At 45.2% G+C, this 21,696-nt stretch overlaps 1 protein-coding gene across 1 annotated transcript in view; it reads right to left on the bottom strand.

Annotated features, from left to right (window-relative positions):
• The window catches only part of PXDN (peroxidasin), a 119,740-nt gene that overhangs the window by 63,495 nt on the left and 34,549 nt on the right, over positions 1 to 21,696 (bottom strand). The window contains exons 2-3 of the mRNA XM_044289370.1: positions 18,238 to 18,309; positions 16,203 to 16,274 (exon numbers count right to left, since the gene is read on the bottom strand). Coding sequence (XP_044145305.1) covers positions 16,203 to 16,274; positions 18,238 to 18,309 — 144 coding nt within the window. The remainder of the gene's footprint in view (positions 1 to 16,202; positions 16,275 to 18,237; positions 18,310 to 21,696) is intronic.

Raw genomic sequence — 21,696 nt, 5'->3', positions numbered from 1 at the left:
CCCCCCAGTGCCACTAGCTTCGCCACCAGCTTGCCCTCCAGTGCCACCATCTTGCCCAAAGGTGAACTGCAGCCACCTAATGCCACCTGTTAGACAATCCCTTCCGGAAAACCAATTTGGACATGAACTGAACGGTTTCCCTACTTTATGGTGCAGTAAAATCTGAATATTACTACAGGTAATAATAATAGATATAAAAAAGAGTCCAAATAACAGCAGGCCTGTATATTCATTCTCTAGGAGCCTCACTGTATCAGACGATCTACATTGCCGGGCCACCCACACCTGCACAGGGTGTAACGCCCGCTACACCTTGGCATGCATATACGTATGGGGAAATCAGTACAGTACCTGGTCACGATGCTGCACCGACCTCCAAAATGATCACTATGAAACTCCGTTAAACTGAAATACACAAAACGTGATCTCCAAAGTGACGCTTCCGTCTCCATAGCAACCACAAGCCATTGCGGCGTACCACGTGCCTGCATACAAAATAGACGGCAGCCATTTTCTTGAAGAACAGACGGAAGCGCAGAGACTGGTTTAAGCAGCGGGAGAGATGCGAGGCCGCAGTTGTGCCTGGCGGAGGTAGCAATGCCCGATTTATAATAGTAGACAGGGTGCACCGGGCTCATGCATTAGTGTCCGGGGAGCATTGCGGTTTCTCCTATTCCAGTAAATGGTTATATATCTGCCTTCCAGCAAACATAAATTTTTGGTTTTATATCCCAAAATAAACCCATACACTCTGCTTCCGGGGGCCAATACGCCCATTCCGCCCCCTGCTCCATTCCCAGGGGGGAAACACTGAAAGGCAGCAGACTGCTGACCGGCAGTGCAGCTGGACGCGCGCACACAGTTTCCCGCAGCAGAGTGCAGTACAGGCCGGCGGGTAACCATGGAGCGGTGAGAAATAGCAAGCGCTTCACTCCGGCTCCGTGGTCACATGGCACATCTAAAGATACAAAGGCTCCTCATGAACCTCATAGGAACGCTGCAGTCATAAGCAGGGCACATCCTGACATGTGAGGGGATCACAAATGTATAAAATACATGCCAATGACACAAAACACCTCTTCAAGTACGCTAAAAATCTCGATCTTAAAGGGCTTCTGTCACCCCCCAAAAGCTTTTTTTTTTTTTTTTAGGCTAATTAAAATCCTTATACTGCGATTTTTCAATATATAGGGCTCATACCCTTTTCTGTTCGCTAGTTACTTTAAAAACTACACTTTTATAATATGTAAATTACCTCTTTACCAGCAAGTAGGGCGCCTACTTGCTGGTAGCCGCCGCATCCTCCTTTCAAAAAAACGCCCCCTCCTCCTGCTGATTGACAGGGCCAGCGAGCGCTCTCCGCCTCCGGCTGGCCCTGTCTGCAATTCAAATCCCGCACCTGCACCTCATTCGGCGCAGGCGCTCTGAGAGAAGGACGCTCGCTTCCTCAGCACTTCCTCAGTGCGCCTGCGCCAATGACTCTAGCCCGACTTCTACCATGCATATACAGTGGATGTTACCAAGGGGGTAATGAGGGTCTCTGTCAGCAGTTTATGCAGCCCTTTAAAGAGGACCTGGAGCAGCTTTTCACAGAATTCTATGTTGTGCCATTTCTCTTATTTGTAAACCTTAAAGGGGTTTTGCCACTTCAGCAAATAGTATTTATTATGCAGAGAAAGTTTCCATGGTTACGACCACCCTGAAGTCCAGCAGCGGTGGCTGTGCTTGTACACTATAGAAAAAAGCACCAGCCTACGTGAGCCCCCATGGTCCCGGCCACCAGAAAAGCTGGCATTTTTTCTTATAGTGGAATGCAGGGTGGTTGTACCCATGGAAACGAGCAGTGTATAATGTGATGGAAAAATGAGCCAAGCCATCAAAGGAGACAATATGGATAATACCAATAAATACCGTATTTTTCACCCTATAAGACGCACCTGCCCCTAAGACGCACCTGGGTTTTTGAGGAGGGAAAATATGAAGAAAAAAAAATAAATTGGGGAACCAAAAGGTGTGCTTTTGAACTACCGTAATGGTGGTCTGTGGATGACACCATTATGGGGAATCATTGTAGGGGCATATGTGGGTGGCACTGTTATGGGGGCATATGTGGGTGGCACTGTTATGGGGGCATATGTGGATGGCACATATATAGCATCTTATGTGTCATCCACAGATCCCCCATAACAGTGTCCCTGTGTAGTGAATGGGGGCCGGCATCTGTTTCTGTAATGGCAGCGGGGCCCGGTGCAGTCACTGTATTCTACTACACCGGGCCCCGCTCTCTGTAGTATACGGTAATCATATCTAACTTGTGGCTATTGTTTAAAGTATTCCAATCATCTTAAATCTAGCGCTGTACTACTTACAACTAACTTCTTGGCAGTCAGGAGGCCGGGCGGACAGGCGCTCATAGCTTAGCTCACTACGTCACTGCGCCTGCTTCATTCATAAAGTGGGCGGCGCGGTGACGTAGTGAGCTACGCTACAAGCGCCCGTCCTCCTGACTACCAAGAAGTTAGTTGTAAGTAGTACAGCGCTAGATTTAAGATGATTGGAATACTTTAAACAATAGCCACAAGTTAGATATGATTACCGTATACTACAGAGAGCGGGGCCCGGTGTAGTAGAATGCAGTGACTGCACCGGGCCCCGCAGCCATTACAGAAACAAAATCCGGCCCCCAGCCCCTCCTCCCTCTCAGCATATTCACTGGACGGTTGCAGCATTCGCCCCATAAGACGCAGTGCTATTTCCCTCCCACTTTTGGGGGAGGGGGGGGGGGAAGTGCGTCTTATAGGGCGAAAAATACGGTAAGTGCCTTGTATTAATTTTCTCTACATGATAAATGGATGCGGACAGCACACATAACATTTGTGTGCTAAAATATTTTTTCGGCCACCATAGAAATGAATGGGTCCGCATTTGATCCGTAAAAAATTCTAACCAAAAATACGTTTGTGTGCATGAGGCCCAAGTTATGTACATAGCTCTCAGTCACTGATAGTTGACCGGGGTCGGTCTTAAAGCAAGTAGCATCTCTATCATGTAGAGAAAGTTAATACAAGGCTCTTACTAATGTATTGTGATTGCCCATATTGCCTCCTTTCCTGGATTGATTCATTTTTCTATCACATTACACGCTGCTTTCAGAAGAAATGCCCACACTGGGGCCCCCCCCCCTTCAGAAGAAATGCCCACACTGCCCCCCCCCCCCCCCCCCCTTTCAGAAGAAATGCCCACACTGGGCCCCACCTTTCGGAAGAAATGCCCACACTGGGTCCCCCTTCCATCATAGAATTGCATTATGGCCCGTGGTAACGGAATCCATAACGCAATTCACCTTTTACCGACAAAAAGTGTGAACGAATTTCATAAGTGGAAATTTGCTCATCTCTACTCATAACTCCATCCACAGAGCTGAGGGCTTGTTTTTTTCTTCAGAACTGTTGTTTTTATTGGTACCATTTTTTATTGATCACAGTTATTCAATTTTTGGGGAGGACAAGATGCCTATAAAATGGCAAATAGTGTGTTTTTCATGTTTTTTTTCCTTATGGCATACAACACGCATGAAAATTATTTTAAAATTGTAATAGTTCAAACATTTTCAGATGTGGCAATACCTGTTATGTTTATTTTTAAATGCAAAATTGTGAAGGGAGGATTTAAACTTTTAATATTTTTTTTTTTACATTAAAAAAATAAAAATAAAAATATGTTTCCCTCTTACGGGCCTAGAACCTGGGATCTTTTGATCCCTTGTCCCATTCTAGAGATCTATTGGGGTTAATGAGATTCTGTCACTCAACCTGCTGGGCTGTGCCTCAAGCACAGCTCAGCAGGCAGATTACTAGGACAGGCCTGAGTAGCTTCATAGTAACCGATTGGAGCCCTGTAATTTCACTGCAGGCGCTCTGATCAGAACGCAGAGGAAGCAGTCTCCCTCTGCCTAACTTCACAGATGCCGCAACGGCTTTCATATGCGTCATCTGAGGGGTTAAATAACGGGGTTCAGCTTGATTACCGTTCTCCATCATTGCGGCCAGGTGACTGCCGTATTATACAGCCACACACGCTGCATATGGAGCGGGCTCACTGCAGCAGCCCTCTCCATACCAGCCCTCACACATTATCACATACATGTACTGTATGTGATAATGCGTGAACGAGTAAAAAAAAAACCTTAGGAGCAAATGGTGTTCATTCAGCGAGTGTAATAGATTGTGACTGAAAGTCTTCGGTCTGAAAGTTGCACCCCCATCCCACACAAAAAGCATTCTAGAGGTTCTTAAGGAAGGAGAAGTTACATTCCATGCCCTATGGTAGTCCTAGTTTAATACAGTGGGAACAGAAACCACACTTCCTGCCCAGTTATCCTCGGCTTCCACAGCATGCTCCATTTTTTCCATATCAGTAAGTCTGTGACTGATCAAAACCTTGGATCTACTCCATGTACATCCAGAGGGACGGCAGCTGCAACTGAACATGACGAGGATAAAAACATTCTCCAAACGCGCTACATACTGTAAACCAATGGCTCATTTTTATAAGGAAATAGCACAAATTACGGGAGAAATGCCGGATCTACATCGTTTCCGTTCTAAAGCTAGCAGGGCTAGATGAAGTCACCTTCAATGACATGTCTCTTGGAAGGGGGGAAATAACAAATTGAACTGAAAGGGACTAATCTGTCTAGCTTCTCTGCATTGCAGACATCAAAGTGATGGGGGTCATTTATCAAAGCCCAGCATTGCATGCTTATCTTTGATATCCCCTGCAACCCCATGGGATGTGCTTAATTTATATCGATCAATCATTCTGACCCCAGGCGGCATGTGGATAGGCATATTATGGCACATATTTTATTTACATAGGGTCCCTTAGGATCAAGGACTCTGGGTGTTATGACTGTGTTACCTACTGATATTTTTAAGTTACTTCATCTTTCTAGAGCATTATTATGGTTCAATTTGTGTTTGTTGAAACCCAAAGTAATCATTAGAAATAATGAAACACAAGTTGTTTACATTTTGAATACAATAAATCACAGGTAATTTGCAATTTTAAAGATAATAATTCCATACAAATGAAATCAATAAATCATCAATCCAAAGATAAAAAAAAAAAAGAGCATTATTATTTTAGGAAAAAATAAAAGTTAAGTTTTACTCAAAAAGGATGTGGGAAAAAAGGCAGTCCTTGGTCCTAAAGGGAAACTATGTAAATAAAAATGTATAACGAGGCACAGGCAAAATCAGCCTTGTACATTGAACTGCCATCTTTGTCAGTGCCATAGACACTGAATTGCGTGTACTTGGGAACCCCATTTTAGTGACAGTGATTAGATATTTATCATCCATCATATGGATAGGTGATAAATGTGGATTGCAGGAATGCACCCTACACAAGGAATCGGAGTGCTACATCAGGATAACTTATTTATTTTACTCACTTATATAGCTCTGACATATTGTGCAGCACTTTACAGCCATCATCCCCACTCTGTCTCCAATGGAGCTCATAATCTAAGGTCCCTATCAGTAGGTCTTTTGAGTGCGGGAGGAAACCCACGCAAACACCGGGAGAACATACAAACTCCATGCAGATGTTGTCCTTGGTTGGATTCGAACCCCAGCGCTGCAAGGTACCAGGGCTAACCACTGAGCCACCATACTCCCAGGAACCAGATGATATATATACACAGGTGAAACTCAAAAAATGTGAATATCATGCAAAAGTCCATTTATTTCAGTAATGCTAATTAAAAGGAATTGCATTAATGCAGCTTAAAATTAGAATTTTGTGAAAAGGTTCATTATTCTAGGCTCAAAGTGTCACACTCTAGTCAGCTAATTAATCCATACCCCTGAGCAAAGGGTACCTCAAAATTGAGACTTTGGGGTTTCATAAGCTGTAAGCCATAATCATCCAAATTATACCAAATAAAGGCTTGAAATATCTCGCTTTGCATGTAATGAGTCTCATATGTTAGTTTCACCTTTAAAGTTGCATTACTGAAATAAATGAACTTTGCACAATATTCTAATTTTTCGAGTTTCACGTGTGTGTGTGTGTATATATAAAATAAATACATATATATATATATATATATATATATATACACACACATACACATATATAATCAGTAATTAATACAAGGGTCATTTAGATCTCAAAAACCTTTGGTGATCCTCTGATATTTACAGGTAGGTTAACCAAAAAGTTTTCAAGAATGACGCTAGCAGTACAATATGAGCAGAACTGACATTGTTAACGCAATTGTCTACACTGGATTATACCGATTACTGTAACGTGTGTGGTCGGCTTATGCAGAATCAAGTAGAATTCTGTCTTCCACTCTTAACCCCTTCCCACCATTTTCCTTTTTTTTAGCTCCTTGCCTTCAAAAGCCATATTCTATTTTTCCGTTCGTACAAGACTTTTTTGTGGGACACGTTTTTCTTTCTAATGGCATCAGTTAATATTCCACACGATGTACCGTATTTGGAAGCTGGAAAAAAAATATTAATGGAGTAGAACTGGAAAAAAAACAGCCATTGTTTTATGGGTTTCTTTTTACGTTGTTCATGGTACAGTAAAAATGACATTCTGTGGACAACCATGATTACAATGATCCCACATTTAGTACTTAAAAAAAAAAAAAGTTAACTTTGGGAAAACATTTTTCTTTGCATCACCAACTTTTTCTGGTCTATGGACCGGTGTGTTTTTTTCTTTTTTTAAAGGTGAGCCGTTTTTATTTTGTACCACTTTGAGCGCACACTTACATGTACATCACCTTTTATTCAAATGCATTTGGGAGGCAAAGCTACCAAGAAACGGCCTGTCGGGGTATTTATATTTTTTCATATTGGCGTTCACCATATAAGATAAATACTTTTATATTTTAATGAGGGATTTTTTTTATATGCAACCATTTTATAAAAGGGAAAACTATCTAGATTTTAAGTTGTATTTTTTCTATATTAAAAAAAAAAATATTGAACTATTTTTAGATGCAATAGGGGCTTAAACATGCAATCACTCGATTGCTTATATTAGAGTATTTTATGGTTCAATAAGATTTTATTGATATAATTATCATTTGTACTCATAAAAGAACATCACACATTGCAGTATACAAACCGCACACAAGGTTACATTGCGACATGCAACTGTAAACAGCAAAACCGCATCAAAGACAAGGCTTGCGGATGTAACTGTATTAGTATAATCAAGCAAACAATCAGCTTACAGAAGACGGCAGAGACATAGGCCCTGAAGGGCTCAACAAGGCCTCAAGCAAATGATGTAAGGGCCAATAATTCCCGACAATCTAGACAAAAATGTGGGGAGACAGGACGACACACAAAAGGAGGGGGGGGGGGGGAGGAGAGATTGTAGGGCATAGCTAGAGAATAGCTGGGAAGTATTAAGGAGAGGAATCAGGGCGCACCCCGAATGCCAACCAACCCGAGAACGAAACAGAAGATCTAAACCTGGACCATGGCTCCCAACTCCGGAGAAACGCCGGAACCTGGTTACGATCAGAGGCACACATCTCTTCCATGTGAAGCAGCGCATCCAGAGCCGATGCCCAGGTGACCCTTTTCAATCTCTCAGTTGACTTCCAATTACGCGGGATAATTTGCCTCATGGCCAGCACAAAGAGCCTCAATGAACCTTTTTTAACATGTGAGATCCGCCCCGGGAAAATAGATAGCAGAGCGATGGAAGGGGTAAATGCTATGGAGGCCCGGAATAGAAAATTATACAGTTTGAGGACATCCATCCACAATGGGTGAAGCCTCGGACAACCCCACCATATATGGGTCATGGTCCCCCTATCACTATGGCATCTCCAACATAGGTCAGAAACCGAGGGGTAGAACCTATGCAATTTTTCCGGTGTCCGATACCATCTGGTGAGAATTTTATAATTGAGTTCTTGTAGATTACACGATATAGAGATCTTATGCGTAAGAAGCAAAGAACGTTTCCATTGATCCCCCGTAAATGTTTCACCCAATTCTGTCTCCCAATCGAGCATAAACCTGAGTTTGGGGTAGGAATCTCCAGATTGACTGCCCTCAGTCTCCTCGGCGTTCAACATGATATAAAGTAAGGAAATAGCATGGCCAGGGGCCGTCTGAGCAACACATAGCTTTTCAAAATCTGTTAAAGATGTGTGGGGCTGCAAACCAGGCATCAGAGAACCAACAAAACCCCTGAGCTGAAAGTAAAGGAACCATCTACCAATATTAGAGTATTTTATTGTAGTCTATGGCAAAAACTCTATGAGGCAGTGCTTAAACGGGTTGTCACATCTGAGACATTGGTGGCATATTCCTAGGAGGTGGGACCCGCACATATTTCCAGAACAAGACCCCTGAAGTGAGTGGAGAGCAGCCTCCCAAGCACGGCCACCTTCTATTCATTTCTATGGGACCACTGAAAATAGCTTAACTATCTCCAGCAGTCCCATAGACGTGAATGGAGCAGTGACCGCCCTTAGGCAGTGCGTTCGTTAATTTCTATGGACTTTCGAAAATAACTGAGCGCATTTGCATGACTATTCTCAGAAATCCTATAGAAATTAATGAAGAGCACGCCACACATGCGCTGTGCACTCTCCTTCAGTTTCGGGGGCTCATTCTGGAGACAGGGATTCTGGGACCTGCACCAGTCTGACAATGATGGCATATCCTGGTAATATGCCACCAATTTATCAGATGAGACAACCCCTTTAAATAGGAACTTTACAATGGGAGTTCTGGGACCTTCAGAGGCTCCCCGTTGCCTAGTAACAGAATGGCTCTTGTAATCTCATCTCATCTCTAAATAACCTGGCAAATAGTGTGGTCGCAATTGACCACAGCATCTGAGGGGGTTAGATGTCCATGATTGGCACGGTCTCTGATGTCTGCCATAATTAAACTCCTGACATCCAGTCTTGTCAGGAAGGTACACTAATATGCAGTGGTAAATACTTCCAAACTGCATAGAACTCAAGAAAAGCAGATGCAGAGGGCCCAAGATGTCACAATGACCATTACTGCACATTTAACAGTACAGTCTTATGTAACTTATGAGACAATAAAACTCAGACTAAAATGCAGAAAAGAGAACTAAAAAAAGTGTTGATTCATCAAAATTCTAGATTGTGTCCTGATTCCACAATCGCACATATGCCGAGTACCATCTTGTAACGACATACAAGGGAATGCTCCAAACTCCCGACCGGAACCTCACGAATAGCTGCTAGCAGACGAATAGGAAACGCACCCAAGCGGCTTACCCTCCTAGCAATCAGTCACTAACAGCATACAGTGAATCGCCCCCCCAAGAACGAGACCAAGCTCCGTGTTGAGGGTAAAGCAGTGGACAGCCAGAGCTGTGTGTTTATTGTTCCTATATAACATTGTTACACATTAGTACCACCCACAGAGTTTTGTAAAAACAACCGATAAACACGTACAATACAGTAAAACACTCCCATACAAAATCCTCCCCTCTGCCTGTGATACAATTACCTTACACAATGGGTTGATATAATTATCACAGGCAGGAGAATACACAATGTCTTCTGTCCTGGAGACAACCGAGGAGTAATTCAATTATCTCTCAGGACAAAGGGAAATTGCCAATACACACGTGGAGACAATAGGACATACATCACTACTCAAATATACAATGTCCCAACCATTACAGTAAACAAAGACATTTAACATATCCCCAGATGGCTTGGATCTGAGCGATCAATATATCCAAACAGCGCTCAGATGCCACAAACACAGTCAAATCGCCATGAGGTTTAAGTTTTGCATGGGCTGATGAGAGGGCCCATAATCTTGGGGCAAGAGGCTGGCAACCAGGCTTCACCACCACCCAGTGGCAAGGTTGGTTTCGCCACATTTCTCCCCTTTTCCAAACAGACTAACAGGGTATCTGACCTTCTGCCGGTCAGTGCCTTTGTTAGTCCAGCAGCCCACCCACAAAATAGAAACAGCAGTACAGCCCACCCACAATAAATGGTTACTACACCTGAGCAAGGGATAAACTTGTCCATGTGCCTGACTACAGCTGTGTGGGGGACTGGTAGACTGCCTTGGTGGGTTGCTGAGTGGGCAGAGACCAGCGGTATTTTGCCCTGGTGCCAGAGCTACCACGGAAGAAGCCTGGTTGCAGCCTGGTTGTTGGAGGGGGGAGACCGACTGTCTCCCCTTTAGATAAATCACCATGCTGCTGTGGGGGGAGACCAACTGTCTCCCCTTTGGCTAAACAGCCCTGTTGCTGGGGGACAGGACCGACTGTCCTTACCCACTGTGCTGTGAGTGCAGAGACCACGATCCCATCGGCACGATTGTGGGGCTTACTGTCTCCCCCTAGGCCATGCTCCCACCCCCTCCTGCCCAGTCATCACCACCACTGAAGATTCCCATATCCAACTACCCATTACCTCAGTGGCACCTTCTACCGCCCCCAGCCCAACCTGCCCCATTGCCACCACTGCAGCAGCACTAACCTCTCCTCCAGCTGCTGCAGCCCTCTCGATGGAGAATTGTCCCCCTCTTGAATCCCCAGGTATCATCCAAAGAAAGGGGAAAATATAGGAGAGGGACAGCCCACCCGCTGACCACTCCAAGAAAAAGATGGTCGAGGCAGTGGAAATCTACCTGTCTGACAAAGAAGAAGAAGAAGAAATGGAGCAGCAGGTGGAAGACCCGACAGCCACCAACAAGGCCCATGAACAGCAAAACCTCCACCCCACAGAGAGCCTCGATGAGACGAACGTGGAGGTAACAGTGGCCAGCAGGGAAACCACCACCGAGCTGCAAGAAGTCCCCCAGAACAGTGGTCCTCAACTCCAGTCCTCAGGGCCCACCTACCAGTCAGGTTATTAGGATTTCCCTAGTATTGGGCAGCTGATATAATTAGTGTCCATCCATCAGGATTTACCATAGGTATTCATTCTGTGGGATACTCCTAAATCCCGACCGGCAAGTGGGCCCTGAGGACTGGAGTTGGGGAACCCTGCCCCAGAAAACCGAAGCCCTTGACGAGATCACAGAACAGTGCCAGCTGTTGGAGAAGTCACTAACGAACAGCGGGCAAGATGAAGAGAAGCCGCCGGACGTCCGGAGTGATAATTAAGATGCATAGTTTCCGCTAACCTCTTTCTTCCTCTTACATGATGGCAAATTTTAACCTTTTTTCCATCAATGTTAGGAGCATCAGGGACAGGTTCAGACATCAGACGGTACTAACCTTTCTTACTTCACAGGTCGCCGCTGAGGTAAGTTGCAGGAGTGTACTTTGCCCCCCTCTAGGTCATACAACCATCTGGCCAGGGAGTGGTCCCACGGCCCCTCCTACTGGTCCGGTGGTGGCGACTAAGTCGGCCGGGGTTGCCATCCTCCTCAGGGGAAACGAGTTCACACTAGACTCCGTCCAGGAGCTCGTCTGCGGCAGACTTCTTGTCGTAGACTGTTCCTGGGCGGGAGAGCCGGCTAGGCTCATCAACGTGTACGCCCCCCCTGACAAGGGTGAGCGACAGGAGCGATGGACCGTAGCGATGGCCGGGAATTTCAACTGCCCGATTGAGGACGGACGCAGCTCCGGGACGTCAAGCAAGTTTAATGTGACTTCCAAACCGCTCATTGAGATGGTGACCGAAGCGTCCCTGCAGGACGTTGTGGGCTCCATGGGGAAAGGCTCCATTAATTATACGTGGAGCCGACCCAATGGCTCACTCCGTTCTCGGATCGACTTTGTGTTTACCTCTCGGGCAGTCAGGCAGTGTAGGCACTCTATGATCCCTTGCTTCTTCTCCGATCACAGGGCTATTCAGGTCCAGTGCACCCTAGGCACCGGGTTTCCCCCCGGCCGCAGGTCCTGTAAACTGAACTGCACCCTGCTGAATCAAGAGGACGTGCTTGCGGAACTTAGAGAGGTCTACATAGCCTGGCGGAACGACAAATGCTTGTTTCAACGGACTAGTGACTGGTGGGAGTATGTTAAAGTCTAGTTTTTTTGTTTCTTTCAGGCCAAGAAACAACATCAGGCGTAAAAGAAGAGGGCCTTCAGAGCGCTACAGCGTGAGTTGCGGTCCCTGCAAGACCTTCACCGGTGCAGCTGGAACGTTAGAGAGGAGCTGGAGGAGGCCAAAAAGAGCCTGAAAAGGCACTGAGGAGGAATCCAGGCGAATCATCTTCCGTTCCAAAGTGGAAAACCTGGAGAAGGGTGAGAAGTGTAACTCTTTTTTCAGGAAACTCCACACCGGCCACACGTCCCTGAACGAACTTCGAGACAGACGGCAACATGCGTTCGGGGAAGGAGGAAGTAATGGGAGTCGTCACAGACTACTACAGCGACCTCTACTCCGAGGAACACCGACCAGACGGCCGCCGATAAATTCCTGTCAGGTATCACTAACCATCTTGACCCTGCAGGTACAGAGGTAATGGATGACCCTCTGACAGTGGGGGAGGTGCTCTCTGCCGCTAGATCCTTTAGATCCAGCAGGACCCCGGGCAGTGACTGCCTCCCAGCGGAGCTCTATGTAGCGCTGGGGGATCTGATCTGTCCAGACCTGCTGGAACGCTATGAGGAGATGGTGGTGGAGGGTAAGATGCCCCCATCGTTGAGGGAAGGAATGATCACGATCCTGTATAAGCGGAAGGGGGAGAGATGTGACTTAAAAAACTGGCGTCCTTTCTCTCTCCTGAATGTGGACTACAAGATCCTCACAAAGGTGCTAGCCAACCGGCTGAAGGTAGTCATCGGCAGAATCATCCACCTGGATCAGACCTGCGGCATTCCTGGCCGCAGGATCACAGACAGCCTTGCTCTCATGAGAGACACGGTACAATATATCAAAGACCGCCATGTACATGCGGCCCTGGTCAGCCTTGACCAGGAGAAGGCCTTTGACCAAGTGTTTCATGAATTCATGGGCAGGGCTTTGCGCAAGCTGGGTCTAGGCAGAAGGCTCTGTTCGTTTGTTGACCTGATGTATTTTGACATTTGCAGCACGGTGTTTATGAACGGCTGGAAGACTGACCCCTTTTCGGTCCGCTCCGGGGTCAGACAAGGCTGCCCTCTTTCACCTCATTTTTGTGTTCTAGAATCCTTCGCGGACTCTGTCCGGCAGAACTACGAGACGTGACCGTCTTCTGCACTGATCGGCGTTCAGTGACTGCACTCGTCCAGACCTGCGAGGAGTTCGGACAAGCTTCAGGGGCTAAGGTCAACTGCGGCAAGTCAGAAGCCATGCTCTTCGGGGACTGGCAACTGGCCTCTTCTGCCCCCTTCCCATTTACCATCAAATCGGGCTTCATCAAAATTCTGGGAGTCTGGTTCGGGAATGAAGGCGCAGCCCTCAAGTCTTGGGAAGAACACTTGGCCAAAGTCAATCAAAGAATCGGACTGTGGAGCCTCAGACACCTCACGATTGAAGGCAAAGCACTCGTCCTGCGCAATGAAGTTTTGCCTGTGCTCCAATACACCGCACAGGCATGGCCCCGTCTTGCCACCGTTTCCAGGGCCATCACCAGGACAGTGTTTCGCTTCATCTGGGGATCTAAGATGGACAGAGTGAAGCGAGCCATCATGTACAAAGAGGGCCGTAAGGGCGAAAAGGGCATACCGGACCTGCCCACTTTATTGCGGATCGCCTTTGTTTGTGACAGCGTTCGCCGGACTCTGAGAACTGCCAACGGCTCTGCGGGCAAGGCTATGTCTCGCTTTTACCTCCTGCCCCTCTGGAGGGGTCTGGGCTGGGACAAGCGGGACAGCTCCATCCCTTACAACTGGCATGCTCCCTGGTTCTACGGAGACGTCGTCAGGTTTGTGAGGGAACATCAGCTTGAGGGCCTCAAGCCCGACTTGTTGAAGCAAAAAACTATCCACAAACTCAGAGCAAAGGATGTGGTGGAGTCAATTCCAGGGATCCATGACGACACCGCAGAGACAGTTTGGACTAATGTGTCGTCAGACAGGTTAAACAGGCATAAGGACTTGTCATGGATGGCCATACAGGGAGGACTGCCAATTCGGTCATTCATGCATTTCCGCAACCTGTGCAAAACCCAGTACTGCCCCAGGTGCCCGTTCGTGGAGGAAACATCGTACCACCTGTTTTGGGAGTGCCGCTTTGCGCGGGGCCTGTTGGATGCCCTGGAACATGAACTCAAAGACTCTGTGCCCAGGAACAGCCTGCAATACACTTCGGTGCTGTATGGACTATTTCCTGGCACTCATACTATTGGAGGCATCCAGGAGGCCTGGCGCCTTATGAACTGTTTTAAGGACGCTATTTGGTTTTCTGGGAAACGGCTCGTTCTCAGGAGGGAGAACAGGAAGTCCGTCCTGGACTACCGCAGACTTGCAACATCTTGGACATCAACGACGAAGAAGAGGACTAAACCCGTCTCCTTCCCCCTCTCCCCCCGTTTGTTTCTGTCTTCTCAAAGCTGAGGGCATGCGATTCCCCCTCCCTACCCCCTCCTTCCCATTCCTCTTCCCTCATCACTGTCTAAACGCTTTGTTGGAAGGTTTTGTGATTGAATAGGTATGCTAGTGTAGCATTCATTGCGTTGTATAGTGTAGGTTAGCCTAACATAACAATGCCATGCTCGCAAAGACGACTGTAAGTAATTTATTAAGTGCTGACTCGTGGCCTGTGCTGGGTCACAGTACTAAAGTATGTATGTATGACGACTGATTGTAATAAAGGTGTTTCAATCAAAAAATGGGCTGATGAGAGGGCCCATAATCCTGGGGCAAGAGGCTGGCAACCAGGCTTCACCACTCAGTAGTGAGGTTGGTTTCGCCACACATCTGCTTACCAAGAAAGAAGTAATGTTACTCATCTACTCATGAAGATGGCATGTACTAAAGGGGCACTCAACAAATAAAAATTTCGGTGGGGGCACTAATATTTCAATTATCTCTATAGGAACACAGTCCTCAGCTCTCTCTGGCAGCCTTAAGTTTGAATGGGGCAGAAGTGCTCAGACCCCCATTTTTGCGATTGGGTCCTAGCAGTCCGCTACCAAACTAACAATTAACCCCTATCCCTTGAATAGGGGATAAATTGTTGCAACTAGAAGCCCCTTTAATATATAAACAAGAAGGAATTTCTTGAAAGAAGAAGTAAAAAAAAAAAAATTATATATATATATATATATATATATATATATATATATATATATATATATATATATATATATATATATATATATATATATATATATAATGAATCTCGTAGATATTTATGGTCTGTCCCTAGGAAAGGGCAAAAAACACAGATAAGTAGGGATCCCATCCATCCGTCAGGAGAGCATGGCTCCCTGACCCCTGTAAGCTGAGGTGGCCATGACCAAGCAAAGAACAAAGAGAGAGGTGTTCTCTCCAAAATAAGACTACACTTGTTTAGTCTATCTTGCTTTGGTCTAAGGCTACTTTCACACTCGCGGCAGAGAGATCCGCAAGCAGTTCCGTCAAACGTATGCCAACTGATGGCATTAGTAAGACTGATCAGGATCATGATCAGTCTTAAAAATGCCTGATCAGTCAAAAAAATGCATTGAAATGCCGGATCTGTATTTCCGGTGTCATCCGTCAAAAAACTGATCCGGCATTTACTCTTTTCACCTTTTTTTTCGGTCTGCGCAGGACGGATCCAGCATTCCGGTATTTTTAAATGCCGGATCCAGCACTAATACATTCCTATGGGTAAAAATGCTGAATCCGGCATTCAGGCAAGTCTTCAGTTTTTTTCGCCGGAGATAAAACCATAGCATGCTACGGTTTTCTCTTTTGCCTGGTCAGTCAAAACGACTGAACTGAAGACATCCTGATGCATCCTGAACAGATTACGGTTTATTCAGAATGCATGGGGATATGCCTGATCAGTTCTTTTCCGGTATAGAGCCCCTGTGACAGAACTCAGTGCCGGAAAAGAAAAAACCCGCAAGTGTGAAGTTGTTTCAGTAACTCCCATAGACCTCTTTGAGGAGATCCACACACTGCTCCTTCCACCTGGATGCAGCTACTGAGGTAATTATCCATAAGACATTTCTGAAGTAAAAAATAAATAAAATTACATTTTACATTAATTTCCCAAATATCCTATGCTTTAACCTTCATCCTTCAAAATTTACAACCACAATAAAAACTATGGAAACACAACTTACAGGTATTTGAGGTTCTCTAGGTCTTGAAATGCTCCACTTGGGATCCGTTTAATCTGATTGTTGTTTAGAAGCCTAAAAATAAAATACAATACAAGTGAATAAACAAACGGCTCCCAGTCATGATGCGAGGGGCCACCTGCAGTTGTTTTACATGTTCAAATCGATATTAGATCCTTGTTCATCTACACATGAAGGTGTTAATGCCTTTGTTGTTGTTCGGTTGAGCTTTAAAAGTGGTTTTGGCAAGAATGACAAAAAGAAAAAGGGTTCCCGTCATGGTAAAAGTGCCCAAATACCATGGAACAAAACATATGAAAGACTTCTAGATGTGAGTACATCTTGCTTTCAAGTCTATAGAGTTAAACAGACATCCATTACTCAGGCCTTGCCCACATGGTTTTATTCCTGCAGCTGCAGTCCCCCAGATCTGCTCCCAGGGACCCGACTACATCTGGCACCCCAACGGCTTACTGTTGAAGGATCATTCTGACAGAATATTTTTCAGGGTTCTCACACATGAATTATATTTAGCGTTTTTTTTTTTGTTTTTCTGCTAAAAATGCCATAAAAACCACATTAGATTTTCTGCATGTTGCACTTTATGGCATTTTTGCATCTTTTTCTCTTCAGATGTGTTTTTCAGGCTTTTTTTTTTTCTATAGCGAAGGGGGTGGAAAAACACTGAAAAACACCATCGCTTCAACATGCATTTAAAAATAAATAAATAATCAAACATACCACAGATACAAAAAAAAAAGCAAATCCAAAATGAACAATAAAACTTTGCAACTCCAGCCTAAAAGGCCCATCAATGAAAGCCTGTGACTTCCACTCATCAGTTTAAAGGGGTATTTTCTAGTTCTGGATGTTGAATAAGGCATTGGTGTACTTTTTGGCCAAAGCGTAATAAGCCACTCACCACGTCAAGGTCGTCTTCATGAGTGGTCCCTAACACTAGTTCCTACCCTTTATGGGCCATGACAGCCACATAAAGTCCAGGGAGCGCAGGTACTGCATGCACGCCAAGCACACTCTGCTTTTAACCCCGTCCGGTGCCATAACAGCTTTCATCGGATCCAGGGATGCAAGTACCAACATGCATGCTGAGCCCACTATATACTTCTCCTGGAGCCTAATGGCTACTGGTAGGTGCTATATAAGCAGACTCAGTTTTATACTGACTTTAAAACCAGCCTCCAGGTCATTAAGGCGACCTTGATGTGGTGAGTGGCTTATTACGCTTTGGCCAAAATCTACACCAATGCCTTATTCAACATCTAGCATAGAGGCAGGGCAGAGGGCTGGTTGCAGAGTGCGATTGCATTTGTGTTTTTACGTTTGTATCTGTATTTCGCCATAGCAATGTGCACCTGCATAGGGTTGTGCGGGCTGAATCCCCCATATATTTTCTAGTTGTTTGAAGTTAAGGGGATAACCATTAGCTTGGTAGCGGTTCTAGCATTGGGATCCCCCACCGATCACGAAAACAGGGGCCCTGTACCCCCTGCAGCCCCACTGAAATGAACACAGCGGCCGGTCAGGCATGTGCGCAGCTGCTCCATTAATTTCTATGAATATTTCAGAGATATAGACGGCCATTTCCGGAACTCGCATAGAAATGAACGGATAGGCCGCCCACTCCGTTTGTTTCAGGGGGTATGGGGCCCCCTTTCTAATGATCGGTGGGGGTTTCAGCAGTAGGATGCCTACCAATCTAGTAGTTGTCCCCTATCCTGTGGCTAGGGGATAACGTTAAACAACTAGAATAACCCTTTAATGAACGGACTGTGGAGTCCCATTCAATGTTTCCATGGGCACAGTAACTCTGCTGTACAAACAACTGTCCCTGTCACTGCTGTTTATCACATTAAAAAAATAAATGACCCCCCCTTCACTGTGATGATCATGGCGGTCCAGGAGGTCTGATCCCTACTGATCAAACATCAATAGCTTATCCTAAGTATCAAGAATCAATGTAAATGTGTCGGAGAATCCCTTTAAATACTAAGAACCGAATTACGCCAGGGATACTTACAAGGTGTTAAGATTCTTTAGATGTCTGAATGAACCCGGTTGAATATCCTTTATCCTATTGAACCGTAAATCTCTGCAAAAAAAAAAAAAAGACAATAATTTAGAAAAGGTATCATCATTTTTGGACAATACAAAATAAACTATCCAAAAAATGTCACATGGTTTCCCCGCAGACCCATAAGCAAGGCATTATTCAGTGGGGATCTTCTACTGCTACCACCACAGCTAAAAGAAGCAATATTGTAGAACACCATCTATTCTTGGAAACTTCTGCAGAACACATGCTGAGGAATGTCGAGGAATTTATATTGGCTGCTTCCATCTGAAATCCTTCCAAAACCACTACACCGGGACGCTTAATGTTTTTTATACCAAGTGCTTCTTTCTCGCAAGTTACATTTTTGCATCAGATTTGAGGTCTACACAGAATTGCACACATATGTGGTGCAGGCTGAAAGGAATATTCTCATGAAAGCAATTCCCCAGACGTGTAACATAGACTGACAGGAAGCAGTAATGATGGGAAAAGGCAAGGGAGGCTTCGTAAGCAGTTGTATCCGAGAAGCAATTCTCCAGCCTGATCAACTTGACATTACAAGAGGGCCCGAAGACAGGAGGAGGCCAAGTTCCTCCTTAAACAAGAAAAACATTTCTGGAACTATTTAAAGGAACTATTGCAAAGGGAAATTTATGAGTTTGTTAACTAGTGCTACCAAGATTAAAAAAAACGAAACATCAATACATTTAAAGGGGTTGTCCCATCTGGACATTTATGGCATATCGGTAGGATGCAGGACCCACTCCCATCCATATGGGCGTAGGAAGCGGGGGGGGGCGGCAGGTATGGTCAAATCCCCCCCAGCGACAGCGGGGCAATGTGTGCGGCGGCAGCGGGGCAGGTACTGAGATGAGCGCTTCCATTGTGTAAGCAAAGCGCTCATCTCCATAGTGATCTGTTTGTATCACCGTCCTCAGGACAGCGATACAACACAAGGCTGTGTGGAGGAGCAGGGCAGGGAGGAGTGTCCCTTTCCTGTTCCTCTGATAGGCTGCCGGCACTACTAGGCCGGCAGCCTATCCGATGACGTTATCACACCACCTGAGCCGTACAGCGCTGGAGTCGGGACACAGGCCGGAAGAGGCCTGCATCGCATCGCTACAAAGAGGTAAGTATAAGTGTTAATTTTTTTTAAATATATGCAAAATATAAATATAAATATATGCTGGAAAGGCATGGGGCTCTTATCTGAGGTCTGATTGGGGGTAATTCATATTGGGGTCTGAGCTGAGGTGTGATCTGAGGTCTTATTGGAGCTGTTAGCTGAGGTCTGATTAACATTGGGAGTCTGACCCGAGGTGTAATGAAAAATATTTTTTTCTTATTGTGCCCACTTCCAGCCCGGAACGCTGCTGCCCAGAGCACTGATCCGGAGCAGCTTAGAGAAAAAGGCCTCAGTCTCCCACACTCCTTCTGCCTGACCAAGCCAGCCAGCACCCCTGAGTCTTCAGAACTGTAAGTAAATTATATATAAGGGGAGATTATTGTTTCGGCAGGGGGAAGGGGGGGAGGGGTGCCAGAGAAAGTACCCGGAATAACTGAAATATATGCCAAATGTTTGGTTAATTTCTGCGACCTGATAAACAAAGAACTGTTCATTTTGCATATACCCGGCGAGCAAAAATGCTGTCCCCCTCAAGAACGGAGCCCCGATATGAATGAAGAACATGCCATCCATATACACTGCACTGTCCTCTCCATTTACTTCTATGGGAATTCCCATAGCACTGAATGGAGAAAACTGTTTGTGGTTTGCTCTCCATTCACATTGGAGCCCAATCCTTGAGAAAGAGGTAGTCCGACAGCCATCAGACATTTATGGCATATCCTATGTGTCTAATCTGTGATGTATCAAAAGTAAGATTTATGAAAAATCCCTTTCACCATGTATGTTATACATGTCCAGATAGGAATCTCTGTTTAAGGGAACCTGTCACCACAAAATGTAGTGTAATCTGTATAAAAAAAAAAAAAAAAAAAAAAAAAAAACACACACACACACACGTTATAGCGCAGGGGGAGCCGAGCAGATTACTAGAGCAGATTACTATATAGTCTTGTGAGAAAAGAGTTAGTAAAATTTGTATTAGTAAAAAATGTAATTTATTCATTGATATCTGTTATTTGTGATGCAATTGTTCATAGTGTTATCAGTGATTGATAGCATTCTCTGTGTAAGGCCTCATGCACACGACTGTGCCGTTTTTTTGCAGTCTGCAAATTGCGGATCCGCAAAACACGGATGCCGCCTGTGTGCCTTCCGCAGTTTGCGGAACGGAACAGGAGGCCCATTATAGAGATGCCTATTCTTGTCTGCAAAACGGACAAGAATAGGACAGGTCTCAATTTTTGTGTGGCCACAGAACAGTGCAACGGATGCGGACAGCACATGGAGTGCTGTCCGCATCTTTTTACAGACCCATTGAAATGAATGGTTCCGTATACAGAACGAAAAAACGGCCCATTTACGGAACGCAAAAAACGTTTGTGTGAACGAGCCCAAAGTGTATATACAGAGATAGCTGTCAGTCATGGATAGTTGTACACAGGGAGGTGTTATCAGTGGTTGATAGTATTCCCTGTGTAAGTGTGTATATAGAGATAGCTATATAATTATATGGGAAAAGATTGAAAATGACTTGTAATTTATTTATATAAACTTCTGCTCTTTCTATGCCGAGGCGTCATGTGGGCGCCCCACTCAGTGACTGACAAATGGTATCCGTTTGACAAATGCATTAAAATACCGGATCAGTCTCTCCGGTGTAATCCGGAAAAACGGATCCGGTATTTCATTTTTTTCACATTTTTAAAGGTTTGCGCATGCACAGACCAGAAAACCGGATCAGTTTTTCCAGAACACTTGGTACCGGATCCGGCATTAATACATTTCAATGGAAATTAATGCAGGTGTTCCAGAATACAGCCAAATACCGTAAAAGTGACTGGACTGAAGACATCCTGATGCATACTGAACGGATTGCTTTCCATTCAGCATGCATTAGGACAAAACTGAAGCGTTTTTTCCGGTATTGAGCCCCTAGGACGGAACTCAATACCATAAAACTAACACTAGTGTGAAAGTATCCTAATTATACAGAGATCAGTCAGTGGGGCCGCAAATATGACTCCTCAGCATAGAATGAGCAGAAGTTTAAAATGAATAAATTAGGCTACTTTCACAGTTGCGTTTTGGTATCCGTTTGTGAGATCCGTTCAGGGCTCTCACAAGCGGTCCAAAACGGATCAGTTTTGCCCTAATGCATTCTGAATAAAAAAGGATCCGCTCAGAATGCATCAGTTTGCCTCTGATCAGTCTCCACTCCGCTCTGGAGGCGGACACCAAAACACTGCCTGCAGCATTTTTCTGTCCTTCCTGGGATGCGAAATAGAAAATGGACC

The sequence above is a fragment of the Bufo gargarizans genome, chromosome 4 (genome assembly GCF_014858855.1).
Source record: "Bufo gargarizans isolate SCDJY-AF-19 chromosome 4, ASM1485885v1, whole genome shotgun sequence".
NCBI classification, from domain to species: Eukaryota; Metazoa; Chordata; class Amphibia; order Anura; family Bufonidae; genus Bufo; species Bufo gargarizans.
The sequence above is the reverse complement of the archived record's forward strand: the minus strand, read 5'-3'. Positions and strand labels throughout refer to the sequence as shown.